Source organism: Clavelina lepadiformis, chromosome 2 (genome assembly GCF_947623445.1).
Source record: "Clavelina lepadiformis chromosome 2, kaClaLepa1.1, whole genome shotgun sequence".
In the NCBI taxonomy this organism is placed as follows: domain Eukaryota; kingdom Metazoa; phylum Chordata; class Ascidiacea; order Aplousobranchia; family Clavelinidae; genus Clavelina; species Clavelina lepadiformis.
Window position 1 is genome coordinate 6,881,934 of NC_135241.1, and position 19,891 is coordinate 6,901,824.

At 35.2% G+C, this 19,891-nt stretch overlaps 2 protein-coding genes and 2 non-coding genes across 4 annotated transcripts; 2 read left to right on the forward strand and 2 right to left on the reverse strand.

The window, feature by feature from the left end:
• Positions 1-2,497: 2,497 nt before the first annotated feature.
• Positions 2,498-2,570, reverse strand: Trnaf-gaa (transfer RNA phenylalanine (anticodon GAA)). The gene has a single exon. It is a non-coding gene; the product is annotated as a tRNA-Phe (tRNA).
• A 2,355-nt stretch (positions 2,571-4,925) lies between these two features.
• Positions 4,926-4,999, reverse strand: Trnai-aau (transfer RNA isoleucine (anticodon AAU)). Its single transcript has one exon. It is a non-coding gene; the product is annotated as a tRNA-Ile (tRNA).
• A 3,543-nt stretch (positions 5,000-8,542) lies between these two features.
• LOC143447092 (tRNA (uracil-5-)-methyltransferase homolog A-like) lies at positions 8,543-14,299 on the forward strand. Its single transcript, XM_076947028.1, has 11 exons — positions 8,543-9,019; positions 10,718-10,853; positions 11,072-11,217; positions 11,443-11,579; positions 11,755-11,921; positions 12,025-12,232; positions 12,506-12,724; positions 13,097-13,334; positions 13,475-13,605; positions 13,699-13,787; positions 13,923-14,299. The coding sequence occupies exons 1-11, from the start codon at positions 8,737-8,739 to the stop codon at positions 14,125-14,127; spliced, it is 1,959 nt and encodes a 652-aa protein (XP_076803143.1). The 5' UTR covers positions 8,543-8,736; the 3' UTR covers positions 14,128-14,299.
• A 1,695-nt stretch (positions 14,300-15,994) lies between these two features.
• On the forward strand, positions 15,995-19,329 carry LOC143447157 (FMR1-interacting protein NUFIP1-like). Its single transcript, XM_076947105.1, has 8 exons — positions 15,995-16,883; positions 17,055-17,130; positions 17,217-17,373; positions 17,954-18,031; positions 18,110-18,285; positions 18,365-18,584; positions 18,713-18,827; positions 19,165-19,329. Exons 1-8 carry the CDS (start codon positions 16,497-16,499, stop codon positions 19,246-19,248), a joined length of 1,293 nt encoding a protein of 430 aa, XP_076803220.1. The 5' UTR covers positions 15,995-16,496; the 3' UTR covers positions 19,249-19,329.
• The last annotated feature ends 562 nt before the right edge of the window (positions 19,330-19,891 follow it).

Genomic DNA, 19,891 nt, shown 5'->3' on the forward strand with positions numbered 1-19,891 from the left:
GGTATTCTGTATTTTTCATTGTAATCAGATCTCCACTTACAGCCACATTTTTTTATTTAGGTGGTTTTTCTGTCCCGATCTCAGGGTAGTGAAGAGATGTCATTAGTCTTGGGATTATGCCAACTGACAGTACCATTAAATCGAAATCAATTGGAGATACCTATCTTACGCATCAGGCCACACGTCGCTCGACTTGTCCCTGTGAGCAGCTAATGGTGACGTTTGCAACCATTACATCACGTGATCGAAAAAGTACGTCACCAGAAGTCCCAAACAAACGCAAGCATTGAAGCCATACACCAGCATGGTCCTTTATACCCCCACGAGCGATGTTGAACATTGCCCCAGTCACGTGCGACTTGCAAAATGAATTCCCAGAAACGAACATTTCACTCCAGAAGTTAACGAAGCAATGACGCAAGACCCAATTAGCCGTATCGGTTCTTTGAATATGCAGAACCGAAATCTAGGAACACTCAACAAGCCATTGTCGTATCTTAAGTTCAGCCATAAAATTGTTGGAGAAAGAGTGTGCCCGATTAAAGAAAACTATGTGCCGCAAAAAAGAACAATGCCACTTATTGTGTGTTTGTGATAGTGTGCTAATAGTTATAATTAACCCTTATTCGTACGGAAGTCTCGTGCAGATCTGATGATACTATAATGTTATTAGTGTTTTATTTCGTGTGTTTAATAATAAGTGTTGTGCCATATATTGGTCCTGTTTAGTATACGCGACCCAATTTTGATTACTTCCTAATTACGTCATTCCTACTACAACGCACAACGCGCTAGTTCTCAGTAGTTCAGTGTAGTAAAAGCAATCTGGTATTAACAGTCAACTGAACGCAACTCAATTCTGTGCTCTGATAACCGTAACCGCGTTTCGTTGAGAATTAATAATAACTTATATGAATATTCAAGACATTTACAGGGTGGTTTCGTACTGTGATGTTTAACTACGCTATCAGGGGTTAATGAACGCGTTATTAATGTAGTCAGACTAACAATCTATCACGCAATAATCAACTACAATCAGCCCCAACTCACCCACTGCTGGGTTTTCGTCAAAACAGAACGAAAAAATAGGATAGGAAAAATAAAACGAAAAAATCAAGCCGCAGTTGTTATTAGCATGCGCTAATGAACAAAAATAGCTGACAAAGCCGAAAAGGCTTAAAACTAGCTCAAATTAATTATTGCATTGTATTGTTTATATTTCGCACTTAATTATGGGAATATTTGCTGGTAACAACTAGCACGGCCACTAAGTATATGGTATAGTTATAAATAATAATATAAAATAGCCTGCTAATAATAATTACATTAGGTGATAACATAAAATTATTATAATAATGATGATATAATGTAATATGGTTGCATATAATAATTTATAAATACACACTGTATTGAATATAGCGGTGTAGTATTGAATAGTACAAGTTGATCCAAGAATGCCAGCACAAATGGCCAAATAAAGGTTTGAGGAAAACATTGCGGGCCGCAAATAGGTGAATCTCAAGTCTAATGTAAGCAAAGGATTGAGTTTACTGATCTAAATAAGGTTATGGTTTGCTGTATGACTAATAACTAGGGATGGGCCGATACGAACCCAAACCCGAATATATTCGCCGAATATCATCTTTATGGAAGATTCGGGCGAATACAAATACCAGCTATGGCGAACCCGAATACAACATTACTTATAAACTTACTGACTTTCGTAAAAAATGATGATCTAGCTTCCCGACAATGCTAAACTAGAGTCAGCAGTAGGCTACTTACAATGAAGGTCGTTTTTCTAACGATTTTGCTTTTTCCTTCGTTTTTTAAATACTCTTTTTCAAAAGAAAGCGATTTGTTCATCGATTACGTCATTTTTATAGAAGCAAGACTTGACAAATTTTGGAGGAAATTTTATTGTTTGGTTCTAATACGAATAGATTCGGGATTCGTTCATGTCAACCTTAATGATATTCGGGTTCGCACGAACCCGAATAATCTTCCTCGTGGCACATCCCTACTAATAACGTACTTCATGATACTTTCTACTCGTTTGCGTCTGCCAAAATCATCGCACGTTTGTGTCGTCACACTATATTGATGGGTTAACGATAAAATGCATTGTCACTCCATAATAATCACCTATTGACTTGCACTTCAGTGATTTGTGACTTATCTCGGACTGTTGGCTAATGTAATGCATTAAAAAAAGGTAGTTGTATTTTAACAAACCGCTGATTTTGTAGTGAAAGTTACGATGTACTGAAAGTGCTCTCGGGCCGCACGAAATCTGTCCATGGGCCGCATGCCAGGGTTTGGGTAACCCTGGAATAGTAAATTGAATTCAAAATTTTGGTCATGGCAATAATTGCAACAATAGTCATCATGACTTATAACTAATACAGTGCAACCGGTATAAAACTCAATGTGGTGAAAATGTGTATGTAATAAAAACAAACTAAATGGAGTCAATTGCTATAGGAACAAAAACAGATGCCACGACCCGGGATTGAACCAGGGACCTTTAGATCTTCAGTCTAACGCTCTCCCAACTGAGCTATCGCGGCTACGGACTAACACCTGTGTTTTTTGCTATATAAACCAATTATGCGAAGACGTTGTTGTGCTGTGGCTGATGCAAAAATTTATTCAGTTACGTTAATGTATCTTTTCTTGAAAAACTGTAGAACCCTGCATTTTTGGTACAGCTAAGAAATTCTTATATTGCGCCCGTTTGAGGTTGTATTTTACTGTACTGTATTTTGCATTGTTTATTTTTTGTTATTGCCACTGGGGAAATGAAAAATAAAATGCTAACCATTATACTGCAGTACTGTAGTTCTCAACCGGTATGCCATTTACTTTTCGCAAAGGTGCCGCAAGTTATTGCGCACTAATCACTAGTCCAGGAAAACGGTTGTGAAAATTATTTCTATTTAATGCAGAAACTTTTTGGTTTGACTGTAGGTGCCGCCAAATCATTTGGTTGTTTGCAGGGTGCCGAAAGCCAAAAAAGGTTGAGAACCACTGATTATACTGTGGTAAAATGACAATTCCACCAGCAAACAATGAGTGGGAAAAACCAGCAAAACCCAAAAGCTTAAAACGTGCAAGAATAATGTAACCAAATGATAAAAATGAATAATTGTTAGCACGGCCACTAAACCCAACTTACAATATTTGCAAAGATTAGAATGCTTACAAATACAAACATAAAGTAATAAGTTAAACGAGTTGGATGCTGAGGTAGTGCTTTGTTGAAAACTTTTGCGGTTTGTTACTTGCAGAGTAGGCCAGGTTTGTTGTGCTGTCTTTGTTTGTTTATGCGGCCTGAAGAATTGGATAACCGTAGCAGAAGAGATAAATTCTAGTAATTTATTGTGTTACAACAAGCGAACCACGAGGCTTGGATCTGTTGTTAAGTTTAAGGCTGATCTACAAAGTCAGAGTATATTACAGTTGTAACCAAGTCATCAAACTGGAGTCAAGTTAAATCATTTGATACCTAAAACCAAGCCACAACGGGAAGCAAAAAATATTTCTGTCAACTAAAAAGGTTTGGAACTTTTACAAGTTCGCTTAGTTGACAAAAGTGTTTTCTATTAACTTTGTTGTTAGTGGCGTCTTAGTTGTTACGTACCAGCAATTATTATTTTAATCATTTTTGAGCATGTTTTAACTTTTTCTTCTTCGTCACTTTTTCCCGTTCATTAGCGCATGCTAATAACAATTGCTTGATTTTTCGTCTCCACCTCGCTTTTGATGAAAAATGTAATTGATTGATGTGTTTGGGAAAAAAAAGAAAAACTTGTTTTTCTTTACTGCTGAAACCTATAATCAACCAGAATGACTTAAGTCAAATCAAGTCATTTATGCAATTTTATAAAATGGGACTCGAGTCAGGTCAAGTCTTCTTGATTCGAGTCACTCTCGGTATTATGTCTTTCCTTATGAAAATTCATGAATAAGGGGCCAGTGTAGAGACATCAACGTTGCCAGCAAAGCACTGCTAACTAAAATACCAATCATATACCGTAGTCTATCTTTTATTCCAGAGCGTCAGACATCCGAGGACCAGGACCGTGCTGTAGAGCGCAATGTGGGCCCGGTTCAGGAAGTATATTTGGGCCTCTGCAAAAATTAGGTAGACTCGTAATTTCTAATAATTCAGACACGACTAGATGCCACCACTGTCAATTTACCTTTTATGCAGATTTTAATGACAACGCATTTATTCTAGTAGCCTACAAGTTAAAATCAAACAAAAAATCGAACGATCATGATCGCTGATAATATATTTCTCGACTAAGGACCAAACTGCCTTATTTATATTTTAAAACCATCTTATGAATGTTTCACAAAATTTTTTTTTTAAATAAGAGTGTTAGTTTTTAGTTTCATTTGCATCGACTTCACATAAAAGTAAGATTTGCAAACTTCAACCACTCAAGCTTGTGTTCTTTACGTACTGCAAAATGAGTTTGTGTGTAAACCAGAACACAAATAAAAAGGTATCATATCTTCCCCACATGGGCACATACCTCCAGCTGCTTAGCTGCGGCGCTGTTGGAAAATAATAATCAATAAAGACCCAAAAAACTACATGCTTCTTTTATGGAGGCGTGACACGGTGACAGTGAATGTGATTTGCAAATAATGCCCCTGCTTCGAACGTACATCTTTTCCAGTAAAATAGTGACAACCTAAATTTATTACAAAACTGCTGTTCAAGATGCATTTACTTTTTGTCATTCTTCTAATCCTTTTAATTAACTCACTGTCCTTAATGCCAGTTGACTTTATGTCTTGTAAAAGCACAAGAAGTTGCCTACACGTGACGAAAAGATTATACAAGATTTGAATATTAAAAATTCAGTAATAGAATGACGAAAACAAAATAGACATCCATAAAAAATTAAAAATGGCCAGTACGGGGATCGAACCCGCGACATTCGCGTTATTAGCACGACGCTCTAACCAACTGAGCTAACCGGCCACTTGACAACATTACTTCTCCTAACATACTAGACCAGTTGTCGGCAAACTGTGGACCTTCAAGGTAAATATAATGGGCCGCATATTGTATCCTGTAAGGCTGTAACCACGTTAATGTGAGCCGAGTGTTAGTTTCAGAGTTTTTTTTCTATTGGCCTGATTAACTTGGAGCGCTCGCAATCCACTTTTTGATGTTTTTCCCATCTTAAGTAAAGTTTCCATAACGGCAAACATCTGGAAAACACAACCCCACTCACATAACGTTAATTGTTACGTCATATTGAGAATGCAAGCCTATTTTTATTTATAACGCTAATCCTTCGCTACCCTAGCTATTTAGCCCTAACCTCTATCTTTGCTATTTGTGACTTGGACAATAGCTGAATAATTAAAATTTACCGTGAGTGTTCGAAGGATATCTAAGTCACACTTCAGTCAGCAAACAGTTATAAGTTTATACAGACGTTCAAGCTTTATTTTATCGGTACCGACGAAACGATAATTTCCAGCAAAGTGTGAAAACTAGACCTAAATTTCATAATTAACATGTTAAATTTAGGCTAGTGAGAACTGACTGCTATAGACAGAAAGCAGAACTTCAACTTATGCTTGCACAAACCAATGCACGTTTTAGTTTCTAGGCCGCAATACAACTTAACAATAATGATGCGAGTGTGTTTTCATTTGCTAACTGTCTGTGAATTGCAGGCTACCATATATCGCTAAAACCTGTGGAAAGCACGTAATTAGATTAAAATTTAACTGAACTTATCCTAATAGCTTCAAAACATAATGTCTACTGCGAAAAAGAGCAAAAGCCCATTAAAATTATTAGTGAGCTGGTAATATTTAGGTAATACTGCATTAAGTATATTTAGCATATAATGTTGGGCCTTCATTTACTACTGAAAATTGAAAAGTTTGTCTACCACTGTACTAGAACATCCACGATTCAATTGATAATATTCAATTATCATATTGAACATCCATGATTCAATTCTGCATAACCGTTCTCCGTTGCGTGACCTACCTTGTTTTAGGGAGTAAGTTTAAATAATAATCTAACCGTATTGGGGATAACTGTGGTTATTAACACAATTATAGACCAATATCTGACATGGCAACTTTAGCAAACGGGATAATTAAGCAACGACTTTTGTGTTAATAAAATATTCATTTATTTCGATTGAACGTGGTTGAAAGATTTTGCAAAGGACTTCATACTAACAGTGACTGCTAGTGAGTAACCGTAATTTCGTAATTCCCAGTAATTCAATTTTTAGATTTCGTCCAACTCTAGTTACCCATCAGCAAGTTCATCAACATTGAATGAAATCTCATGGCACCCACAACCAAAGATGGTAAAGTAATTCCAAACTAAAATAAATTTGATTCTGCATTATAATAAAGAATGAAGGTTAGGCTCAAATACGACTGAAAATTATAGGCTAAATAAGCTATGTTTTATTACAGCTAAAAACGCGTTCGTTTTTGTCGAAGAGCGGAAGCTACGCAGGGGTGGATTAGCCCACCAGGAGTTTAGGAAATTTCCCGTTTTGTTGCATGAATGTTAAGTTTTCTGTAAAATGAGGTACATTATAATAAACGCATGACAAAATTTTAAATATGTCTGTATACCGTATAAGTCTAAAATTTAATTTTTTGGGCGAAACGAGTTTTTGATCTGCAGTAGCTTGCGTGGTTTTTCTAGCCTAACATTGCACCATCTCTTCCAATGTGTTTTCCAACTTGTAATTGACATTTATGAGTATATTGGTTTTGGGAAGAGCTAATTTCAACTCCCCATGCACCTTACACATGTTTTGTTTTTATCAGGATGTACATTTCCTCTCTCCATGTACACTGCATAATAGCTTGCGTTTTAAAAAAAACAGACAAAGAGAGAGAGAGAGAGATCCCTGACCAAATATCTGTCGCAGTCAGTGAAAATGAACTCTTGTGAAACGGCAGTTTTCAAGGTGCTCCCCTCCTAATAATCTTAAATTAAATCGTGTACATAATTTCAAATAAACGCCTTCAAAAATTGTCAAGTCTTGCTTCTAAAATGACGTAATCGATAAACAAATGGCTTTCTTTCGAAAAATAGTGTTTAAAAAACGATTGAAAAAGCAAAATCCTTATAGTAAAACGACCTTCATTGTAAGTACTGTTGACTCTAGTTTAGCATTGTCGGAAAACTAGATCATCATTTTTTACGAAAGTCAGTAAGTTTATAAGTAATATTGTATTCGGGTTTGCCATTGTTAATATTCGTGTTCGCCCGAATCTTCCATAAAAACGATATTCGGCGAATCTATTCGGGTTTGGGTTCGTATCGGCCCATCCGTATTAGATAGACTGAGGTTACCGTAACTTTTTTGTGATGTGGTAATAAAACTAGATGCAGTTTGGTAAATACAAATTTTTAAATTTCAAACAAATCTTATTTTGAATTTTCCCATAATTCCTTACAAGAAGTTGCATGATTTAATTTTGTCAAAGTTTTATCTTCAACAACAATAATAATAATTTTTGTTGCTGCTTTTTACCGAGTGTATGATAACCACATCACACACCCTTTACCACACAATATAAGGACAAGCACCACGTACCTTACGTGCCATTTTGCAGCAAAGAAACATATATATGATCACACGCCATACTCTTTACACGCGTCAATGTTATAAGAAGTCACATGCCATCGCTGCGTTCATATAGCCTAACTTATATACTGAATTATGGCAACTGCGTCTGAGTATTTCCGATTCTATAATAAACAATCAGTTATTACTGACAACGAATAAATTACCAAATGGATAGTAGTATTGCGCAAATAGTATCCTCTAATTATTAGAGGATTAGATTAGAGTCTAATAGTATCCACAAATAGTATCCTCTATGCGCCATGCGAATGTGACCACACCCGCCACATTCACAAGCCAGAGTGGCACAAGTATATGGCACGTTGAGGCAACTGCGTTTGAATATGTCTAAATCTTTTGTAAATAATTAATTACCAGAAAATTACCAAATGAACAATACTTTACCATTGCGTCAATTCCCTTACGAGCCATATTTTTGTCACGTAACGCACAATTGTTAAATGACGTGATGCGCCATTAACTCTAAACTCGTGTGGCAGAGTCTGTAGGTGCTTAAATATGTGGTATTATATATGAAATAATATCATAAATCTGTATTAAACATGATCATACGGAATAAACTTCAGCTGCAAAAATTAGTTGTATCCATGTGTGACGAATTTTACGTCAGGCATTGTTAGTATTCTCCGTCGTAGGCTATTCTTTCTATTCTATGGTAATATCTATGCGTCAACTACCACATGTCCATAGAATTTAGAAATCGACCGCAGCAACATTACGTTAAATTTCAGTTACTACACCTACTTTAGTTACTACACAGTAATTAAATTGAAGAAATTATTTAAGCAATCAAAAAACAGTTGCCGCCACTTCACTGTGAAAACGTGTCTATATACAGTATTTAAAACTTGTGAACTTTGGGGAATCCCGTAAATAGAACTGCATGTGTCATTTGCTGAAACCATGGATTCTAGATTAGTATTCTATGCTGTAACTGATTTTTGCCTTTCGGTTCTTGGTCTACCACAGCCTAATCGGTAAAGTTGGTTGTTATAGCTTATATTCGTTTGCTATACTCTGTTCAAAAAGTTTAAGCATTGATGCTTTATAAGAAGCACATACCAATTTATTATCAATGAATTTTGATACTTCCAAAGACTGTAAAGACAGTGTTCATAAAGTCATCAAAGATGAAGAAAGCTCAAAAACTGACGAATTGATACCTGAAATCGACAAATCATGTTCCAAAGTCCAAGGAGTATCCGACGAGTTTTGTCCCATAGTCAAGGAAGAACCCACCATGGCATTCCCCAAAACCCAGGGACAATCAGACGAATATGCATACACTAAAACTTCACGATTTACGTCAGAAATATTCAAGATTGAAGTTGGTAATCTTCCCAGGAGATTCGGATATGGTAAGGTTGATTGATAATCTAGGTATACGCTATTTATAACGCTTCGTCGTTAAATCTGGTGATCATCTTATTGTTCAACTGATGAAGGTGAAGCAAATCCAAGCTTGCGAAAGCTCCTGTTGATTAATTAAACGTTAAACTTGTAGAGTGGGACCCTATATTCAGTTTTTTGTATTATATTCCCAGGTTAAAACTGTTCAGCCACCATTATATCATTACCACTAACACTAACCAAGAGTCTTGAGTTTGTGTGTAGTGCATAATTTCCCAACCACTTGAGGCATTTATGTTTTGGTCTTCTGCCGCCCAAACTGATGTTATTTAATTATGCACTTCTGCATTAGACAATTGAGGTCTTTGCATTATGTGCCACAGACTAATTAATTGAATTAAGCAAACAGAGTAACTCGCAGTTTCTCTATATCAGTGGTTCTCAACCTTTCATAGTTCGTGGCCCCCTTACAGTGACCCTCAAAATCCATGGCCCCCTTAGCCAAAAATTTTTGCAAAATTACGCTATTAATAACAGTGGGTTTTAACTAGGCATGGGTCGATACGTACCCAAATCCAAATAGATTTGCTGAATATTGCCTATGTAGTAGATTCGGACTAACACAAAACTAACAATTGCCGACCCGAATACAATATTACTTATAAATTCATTGACTTTGATAAGAAATGATGATCTATTTTCCTGGCAAAGCTAAATTAGAGTAAACATTTTGTACTGACGGTTATTTACTTTTCAAATCGCCATTTGATCATTAATTTTTTGCAATTATGTCATGTGACAAGCAAAATTTGGCAACTTTTTGTTGAAATTTCTGCATTTGGTGCTGATAGGAATATATTCGGGATTCGTTCGTGTCGACCTTTTGGATATTTGGATTTGCACAAACCCGAATAATCATCCTCGTAGCACATACCAAGTTTTGACCTTCAGACATTGTTTTAAATAATTAATCAACCGCACTGGAATTACTCCATAGATTTTTTTGCAATTGAAGTCATAACAACATGTCCTTAATCTTTCTAGTAGCAAATGATTTATGTAAAGATTTGAAGGATTTTTAATTGCTACCTTTTTCCAATGTCATTGAAGTACAGGGTGCTTTGAAAATACATGAACTACATCGGTAAATTTTATCGCAGCTTGAAAATTTAAGGCAAAGACGCCCTTCAGTGTTCATGGAAAAAAAATTAATGTTTTTTTAGAATTTCATATCTGGTATTGCCATAACCACTACTTTAACAATGTAAATGTGATATATATCCGGCACATCATACATACTTTCCATAGAAGTCAATCGTTTTATTTGGTTATCATGAACTTTATGTAAAGTCCAAATCATTGATGTTATAAAAATCGACGTCCAAATTGGAAAGTTTAACATCTCGAAAAAGAAATCTGCATAGCACGCACTAAAATGTACCATTGTATGTGCACATTATTCTCAATCACCCACACTGTTTGTAAAATTCCATCCTGGATCTACATCCTTGAACTGAGGAAAGTCTTTGCATAACTTAGTCTTGGTTATGGTACTCACTGATTATATTAACATGGGCAAGAATTGTGAGCTTACAGCCCGAGTGATGGACTTAATGTATTTATAACAATTAACATAGTTATTCCTTACCTCCACTACTCTTTCAACCACTTTGAACTGGTTCATTTATGCGTGATATTTATTTCAGGTGAATGCAAGAAGTTAATGTCAAGGAAACTTCAACTGAAACCACATAAAATAAATGTTGTCTCCAGAATCAACAAAGCTTATATAACCTTTAAAAATGAAGAAGATAAAGCAGAAGCCTTTGAAAAACTTCAAGGGTAGGAATAAAATTTCTATGTGTGTGTTTCCGTGAATGAACCTTTTTTGTTTTTAGTACAAGCTAAATTGTGAGAGTTTTAATTAATACTGTAGTTAGCACCCTTAAATGTTGCAAACATTAAAATTGCATGGTTATTGGGAACTAGATTAGGCATTTGGCAGATTAATAAATATGTAGTGTAGTGTAGTGATGTTAATATTCACTTAACTTTAATAGGTTTGAGTACAAAGGCAAACAGTTTCATGTTAAAAATGCGAAACCAAAGGCAGACGCTATGGCAGCAAAGCGATCGTTAGAGAAATCAGATGATGTCTCTGAAAAGAAAAAGTTTAAGCTTAATGATGAAAATATTTCTCCTCAAGGTAGACAAACTGTGTTTGGAATCTGTCGTAAATGTAATGCCATAATGCTTTGAATGACTTAGTGCACTTAATGCATCATGTTGTTATGGTTTTAGAAGGCTTGTGCTTAGTGTCAATCTTATAAATATTGTAATTTTGTTCGGTTAGTTTCTAGAAGATGAATTTAAAAAGACCGTTTAGTCTTGTTTTGGTTTGAATATTCCAAATGTTTTTGCATTCTATTAGAAATTTTGAAAAACACGGTGACGCCATGGTGGAAAATGTCCTATGGGGAACAACTTGAGGAGAAGCACAGAGCAATGTGTAAAAGCCTTGCAGAGTTACGCAAAAGTATCTGTGCAATTGATAATTTAGATGGCCCAGTAAGTTATGTTGCAGAAAAATATACCAATTGAGGTATTTTTTGTAATTTCTCCCATTTCAACCTGCAAGGGGAATGTAATCCTCGACTTCTTTCTGCGTCTTGTATGTCTTCTTTTATGTGTTAATGAATCAGCATGCACTAAAGATCCCTGAACAATGATTTTCCTTTTTAAGGTTTTTCGGTGGCTTATGCAACAAAAAAAGGAAAGTGGGTTATGTTGCCCAACGCGACAAATCCTTTCTTCTCCCACTATTATTGGTTACCGCAACAAATGTGGGTTCACTGTGGGTGAAAATGTTAATGGAGAAATTACAGTTGGATTTAGACTTGGCAAATACAGGTATGTAGAATGTATAACTGTTTAAATATTTGATTTCTATATTACCGTTGTTACAGTAGTACCTGCTTGGTACGTTTCAGTAATCACTGCTCTTATGTTTTAGAGACCAGATTTGTGCTGTTGAATCACCAACAGAAATACTTCATGTTTCAGAGAAAATGAAGGAAATTGCATGTTGCTTTGCAAAATACGTACAGCAATCAGATCTCAAACCATATAATAAGCATACATTTAAGGGTCATTGGAAGCAGGTGACTGTTAGGATGACAAGAAATAATTCAGTAATGGTCACCATTTCAATGACGAAACAGGTAGCTTTGTTCGCAGTTTAATAGACGTACTTGGTATACACTATACACTCTTAAGCTTCGTCAATATATTTATTATTTATAAGCCTTTATAACTTACCGTATACCTTGTGCAGTTTTTCTTATCGGAACAGGGCACTATAATAACGTTATTATTACTGCAACATGACTGTTGGTTTTGATTTTCTATTTTTGTCTTAAATAATTGGATTAATTTTGAGATTTAATGTTTGCATTTTCTTCTTGTGCATTCAATGGCTTGTTTTGGTCACATAGGATTTGACAGAGGAGCAACTTTCTTCTGAGCAAAATTCTGTTAAAGACTTTTTTAAATCCAGTAATTGTCAATTTGAAACACTATTGTGGCAAATGGTACCAATCCATATAGATCCCAGTGGTGATACAACTCCAGCTAAAATCTTGGAAGGTGAAGGCGTTATATATGAGAGTCTCTTTGACTTGAAATTCAGGATTTCCCCAACTGCTTTTTTTCAGGTTACTTGGAAATATTATTTCATATTTTCCATAAGCTTTTTCAACAAAATTGTGAATTATAATTGAATAATTAATTATTAATGAGTTAGTTTCCTCTGGTGTAATTGCATATCCTTAATATCTTATGGCAGGGATGTCCAACCTTTTATTATTGTGGGCCGCATTGTCACTTGAAATAATTGAATGGGCCGCAAACCCTATTAAATTTCAAGAAAAATGGGTACATGATATACATACTTTTGGGGTGAAAATGACTAGAGGGCCGCACAAAAATCTCAGGCGGGCCGCACTGTGGCCCGCGGGCCGCAGGTTGGACATCCCTGTCTTATGGTATGGTATAATCCTCTTTCAAAATGTTGTAATTTTGTTCAGTGTAATACTGCTGGTGCTGAAGTCTTATACAGCTGTGTTAGAGATCTGGTTCTACATGGTGAAAAAGATCAAGATAATTCAGTGCTTGAATGTGATAATCAGAAGACAATCTTACTAGACGTTTGCTGTGGAACAGGAACTATAGGACTGAGTTTAGCCAAATATGTAAAAGAAGTGATTGGAGTTGATATTTGTCAAGAAGCAATTGATGATGCAAAAATAAATGCAAAGCTTAATGGTCAGTTACGAGCTATTATAATTTTCTAAATCCAAGTTTTTATATATTTTAGAATGAACAAGGCATTTTTAAATCATTTAAATTTTTTGAACAATATACTTTTGATATAAGTTTTTAGCATTTAGTTGTCATACTTTTAGATATTGCAAATGTTCAATATCACTGTGGCAAAGCCGAAGATGTTCTTCCCAACTTAATACATAAATTATCACACGCAGTTTCTGATATTGTGGCCGTTGTAGATCCTCCGAGGTGTGGCTTGCATAATAAGGTATCGTTGGAATACATTTAAATTCTGGAATTGTGGTTAAATTTGCTGTAATACTTCAGAAATTCATAATGTAATATGTATGTTTTTGTGTAGGTTATTAAAGCATTACGGCAGTGTGCATTCATTAAAAAGTTGGTGTATGTTTCATGCAGCGTGGACCAAGCAAGAACAAATTTTATTGAGTATGAATCCTTATTAGGACAAAACATCAATTAGCGTCTTTACAAACAAAAATTTAATTTTTTTTAATGTATTGATTTACTTGTATCTAAATAATCACTTACCAAAATCATATTGTTGGGATTTTTGCATGACAGTCTTTGCAGACCATCATCTAAACGTCTAAGTGGTTTCGCATTTAAACCAATCCTTGCACAACCAGTTGACCTGTTTCCCCATACAGCTCACTGCGAGCTTGTTCTTCTTTTGGAAAGGATTTCACCAGATATTCCGAAACCAGATGCTGAAGGAACAAAAGCAGAACTTATAACTGCCAACACAAAGGACGAAACTGCGCTTTGAATACCTAGATGTATAATTGCAGTATTTTGAGAACAAATTCGATTTTGTGATTGAACCTTCAAGCTTGTTAAATGACGTATTAATGCTACCGCATGCTCATCTAATACTACAATGATCAGAAATTGGTATGATGGAAAGCAATTTAGCAAAAATAAACACATTTTAAATTTTACGTTTCTAAAGGCTGTTTTTGAGAAGTACTAAGTCTAAGTTTACTCTGAAGTGCTTATTTCGACAGTAAAGCAAGAACTATTGTTGAATAAATAAACCAAGGCAGTACATTATTAAGAATCATATTCCTCACTCAGTGACGAATTCCATATTTTACTGCAACTGGGCGATGCAGACAGTTGTCAACGTTTTAGGTGGTTTAATGGAACAAAGTGTGGAAAAATATTGGACGAGATTACAAATTATATTCATCTAATGTTTTATGGACAAAATATTAACAAAGTAGGCAGTAAAGGTAATAATAAGCCGCTTAAAAATATACGCAAAAAGGAATGTAAGCAGCGGGTTACATTCGAAGAAGCATTTACTCAAACGACACCAAGCCTTTCAAAATAAAAACATGTTTTGTGAAGAAACTGTAGCTAATTAGGGTAATCACCGTAATGGCACCTATAGTGATTGTCACGACTAAATTTTCCAATCTAAGCTGTTTCAATCCACGTGTGATGAGCTGCTTTTCTTTGAAATAGCCTACGGAACGGTATTCAAATCATATTCGTTTAGCGAAGTTGAAAATTTTAGAAATGCCTTACTAACTAAAGCATACATTGTAGAAGACCCATCCTTAAATACTGTGTAGCCTAAACAGTATGCGGCTGAGCTGATTAGATCATATCGTACCAACATTTTAGGCCAGTGGTCGGAAAACTGTGGGCCTTCAAGCAAAATATAATGGGCCGCATATTGCATCCTGTAACCTGTTAATCCTGTAAATGTGGGCCGAGTGATAGTTTCAAAGTTTTTTTCTATTAACCTGGTTAACTTGGAGCGCTAGCAATCCACTTCTTGATGTTTTTTTCCATCTTAACTAAAGGGGAACTACAGCCATAACGGGAAACATCTAGAAAAACTCAACCAGTAACTTCCCACTCACATAACGTTAATTTTTACGTCATATTAAGAATACAAGCCTATTTTTATTTATAACGCTAATCCTTCACTTCCCTAGGAACTGACTGCTATAGTCAGCTAGCGGAACTTCAACCTACACTCGCACAGACCAATGCACGCTTTAATTTCTAGGCCGCAATACAGCTTAACATTAGTGATGCGAGTGTGTTTTCATTTGCTAACTGTCTGTGAATTGCAGGCTACCGTAGGCGTATATCGCTAAAACCTGTGGAAAGCACGTAACTAGATTAAAATTTACTGAACTTATCTTGATAGCTTCAAAACATAATGTCTACTGCGAAAAAGAGAAAAGCCCATTAAAATTATTAGTGAGCTGGTAATATTTACTGCATTAAGTTTATTTAGCATATAACGTTGGGCCTTCATTTACTACTGAAGTGAAAATTTGGGCCATTGTAATAAAAGTTTGTCAACCACTGTTTTAGGCCATCATCTTTTCTGTATAATATATTAAGCGATATTTTTTTATTTTAATTGATATCGTGCGAAATCTAACTCATTAGCTTGAAGAGCCGGTCGAGCAGGTAAAAAGCATTGGTGGGCTTAATGGAAACTGGATAAATCTGTATATTTTGTTACAGTGTTAGCAGGGCCAAGACATTAGTCTGCTAGGCTATATGAAGATATAGACCTAAACTAAGTTAAAGCGGATCTAATGTGAAAATGCTCAAACAATTGACGTCACAATTTGAGCACCAGCTGTCTTATACTCAGCAAAAGTTTCTCGTAGTTGTGTACGATTCTTTTGTGCTAAATCTGTTTGCCAGACTGCAGAGTTTAGTGTTGGCAAACTTAATACTGCTTTTTATGACCTTAAGTGACACACTTAATGTTGGTTATTTTGCACTTTATGACTTGAACAGAACTTCTGTGCACTCAGTTATCTATTGATGTTAAGATTGAATAAGCCAAACTATGTGCATTACCGGTACTGTGTACTTTCTCACCTAAGTGCACACTTTCATTGCGTCCAAGATTTTTTGTGCGCCACACTTGTCATTTTAGTTGGTTTGGCGCACCTAAGATCTTACTTACACCTAAAAACTACCATATGCTCTGCAGTCTGGCTCACCTGTATAGGTTAAGCATATAAAGGCTAGATCTTCAAACAGAATTTTTTTTATATATTTATGTCTACAGTCTGAATGGTTTATGAACTTACAATTTAAAGTACAGTAAGTAGAAATAAATTTGTTTGCTTCATTGAAATCATATTTTTTTATACAATGGAGCCAAGTTATAACCGACCACCAAGAATTAGTGGCCCATCTTCCAGTTTTTACCATGGATTTTCTTCATCCGGACCACCTGGTCCGTACGTGAATTACCCCCCTTTCATGCCTTCCCACGTCCAAAGCGAAGTGGCAACACCAAATACATTTCAGAATAATTTTCCGATGAATTTCAATCAGTTTCAGCCATGCTTCAGAAATCACAGGCCGCAGTTTTCACCTGGCAATCAGCATTTTCGTCAAAAAAGATATCAATCGAACAACAATTTTCAAAAAAGTAAAAAACCTAAGGAAGAACAGTTTATTGATTATTGTGATGTTTGTGATAGAGGGTTTAAAACAATGGAGAAAAAAGAAGAACATTATAAAGAGCACACAAAAGTATGTAATCCTTGTCAGCACAATCATGTGGAGAATTTACTGTTCACATTTTAGAGCACATTTTATGTTGCGTTATTTATGATATGTTAAATGTGATTGTCAGTAATGTAGAAAGAAAAAAGTATACGTAGGAAAAAGTATAAAATATTGTATCATTTTGCTTTATTGCAGTGTAGTGAGCCTGGCTGTTCATTTGAGGCACATTTTAAAATTGTTGAAATTCACAAAAGAAATCTCCATAGTGCAAGTATGTTTTGAAGTAATGTCTTTTAGGTCACAATTTTTTCTATTAATTTGTGTTGAGTAGAATGTAAAGCTTCATTGTTTTTGCAGACGGTTTTAAAATAAAAATTGACACTCCTGAAGATATCCAGAAATGGAAAGAGGAAAGAAGAAGAAACTTTCCAACATCATCAAAGATTCAGGAAAAGCTTAAAGAAGCTTCTGATAGGGAGTCATCGGGAGCTGTATTGCAACATCAATCGTTTGGGTGAAGTTTTGATTAGTATGGTTGTTACATCATGTTTGCAAGGCTCTTATCATTAAAAATTGTTGTGGCTCTTATTATTGGTTTTACTGCTATGGTAAAGCAATGTAAATACTAGGTTATTGATTTCATATACCATACCTTATTAACTCAAAAAGGCTTTTCTTTTTTCTTGCATTAATATATTTATTTGGCCAGTACGGCATGCAAAAAATTACTACGCAACAAATCCTATTAATCAGTAGTTACGTACGTGCGGCAGTTACGTTCAGCTTTTCGAGTATCATTTATTCTTAAGACAAATTTACACACTTCCATGTCATATGCTGCTGATCTTTTAGTACAATATTTTTAGTATCATTTCATATGACGTCTATTCTTTTTTGGATTCATTTCATACACCTTCTGATCTAGGATGATTTTTAATCAAGTTAATACGACAACTATTTATGGTTGTCACTTGTCAGTTTTACGTTGGTTAGTTATCAATGTGGTATATATTTATATATATACCATTATATATTTATATATATTTATTATGTACATATTACATTATATATTTCATTGGATGTGTTGTTTGTAGGAAGTTTCGTCAACGAGGAAATAATCGTTTCCATCGTGGAAACCGGGGAAGGTATAGCAGAGGTGGCAGAGGGAAGAGGTAGAAACCAATCAGAATTGCAGCGATGATCTGAAAATGTTTTTCCAAAAGATTCTTTTACTGGTGATTATTTCACAGAAATGGTCGAGGTGCTTTTCATCAAACGTACTCTCCTGGAAATGGTAGCGATATTTCTCAACAACAACTACCTGATAAGCCACCCAGTTTGACTTCAGATGAGTTGGTTTATAAACAGGCCAGCAACCCCCTTGATCTGTTGTTTAAATCAGATGATGCAGTAGGCAGTGATTCAGGTGGCAGTTTATTGTATTGACCTATCTATTTAAAGATGCATAAAAATTTTAACGCTGTATTTATTTCCTATTCTAACAGATACATCAGCCAATGCAGATGTAAGCAAACAACAAGCACAGGTTTCCCAGGTTAATGCAAAGCCGTTAAATGCACTGGGTCAGTTGATATCTAATTATGACAGCGATTCAAGTAGCGAAGTTGATGAGAAAGATAAAAATGATCCTTCCTCTGCAAGAAATGTGAATGTTCCTAGTCCTCGTGAATCAACTAATGAAGAAAATGTTAACAATGCGAACAAGTAAGTATGGTTGTAACTTATTGTTGTATTATTATCTACATTGGAACTGTTGTTGAATTCTTTTTTAAAATCCATGTGTATTACAAGTGTTTTTTGTCATGACGAAAGTGGTTTCTACATTTTATCAGGCCACCAATTTCATGCAGTGAAGGCCGCAAACAAATTACTAAACATACTCATAATCGTGATAATTTTCGTCGCAAACCTCATTCAAGACTTTCCAAAGCTACATTGCTGGAAATGGTAATACTATTAAGCTGATATACTGTAGTAACGTTATAATAAAGATAAATGTGTTTATGTATACTGTATACATTTTTATTTATATGTAGCATATATAGTTATACACAGTTGATACATACTTGAAAAAACTCAGTTTTATGGTTTGGTGACATTTTATACTTTTTCACGTCAATTTGTTTAAAATCCCTGCGCTGCAAAATATATTATATTATTACGGCTTGTAACAAAAAATATATGTGGAAATGAAGAACATATGTTGTTTTTTACTACTTTTGTGTTTATTTTTACTACTACTAGTGTTTGCTTTTAAGTTGAAGGTAGCGTTTTTATTTTTTAGTTGCTGGAACCTGAAATACGACGAGAACGAAACGATATCCTGCAATGCATACGTCATATCGTTAAAAATAATTTTTTTGAATGACATTGAATCGTCACAGTAGAATGGTGTTTCATCCATGATTTCATTATCGGTTATCTTGCAATACATAACACACGCCTGTTAGGGACGAAGTGCCGAATGTAGTACGGTGGTACATATTGGCTGAACGATTGGTGTTAATACGTTAGAATGGTTAGATATTACAAACCCACGAATAAGACTAATAGCAATACACGTATTATACTAAGTGAACCACAGAGCCCGAGCTGGTGTTTAAACTCACGTTTTTATTACCTGTATATGAGAAACAATGGGAAAATGCTTTAAAACAGGAATTACATTAAAACTAATCCGCTATTACCTCGTTCTCAATGTTGTGTGATATGCTAGTAACTAGTCTACCACGTTGTGTTTGTCTTCAGTTTCAGCCACATATGGCATTATCACGTTTCATAAATTTCTAATTCAAGGACGTTACCTTTGTACACATGTTTCATACTAATTGGTCAAACGAGCGCCAGAACCAGGATCTCAAGAAGAATATCATCAATGGAAACAGAAGTTTACAAGCATCTTTATGAAGTATGTATGCAACCCTCTTTTACATAGAATATTGCAACGTGAATAATTCAGAAACGCAAAATATTTTCGGAATTCTTTGCACAGGCAAGTCTTGCAACTAATT

Coding starts and splice junctions, on each gene's coding strand:
- LOC143447092 (XM_076947028.1), top strand. CDS start 8,737: ATGAATTTTGATACTTCCAAAGACTGTAAAGACAGTGTTCATAAAGTC. Junction 10,854..11,071: donor GCCTTTGAAAAACTTCAAGG/GTAGGAATAAAA, acceptor TAACTTTAATAG/GTTTGAGTACAAAGGCAAAC. Junction 13,606..13,698: donor GGTGTGGCTTGCATAATAAG/GTATCGTTGGAA, acceptor GTTTTTGTGTAG/GTTATTAAAGCATTACGGCA.
- LOC143447157 (XM_076947105.1), top strand. CDS start 16,497: ATGGAGCCAAGTTATAACCGACCACCAAGAATTAGTGGCCCATCTTCC. Junction 17,374..17,953: donor TTGCAACATCAATCGTTTGG/GTGAAGTTTTGA, acceptor TGTTGTTTGTAG/GAAGTTTCGTCAACGAGGAA. Junction 18,828..19,164: donor AAGCTACATTGCTGGAAATG/GTAATACTATTA, acceptor TTTATTTTTTAG/TTGCTGGAACCTGAAATACG.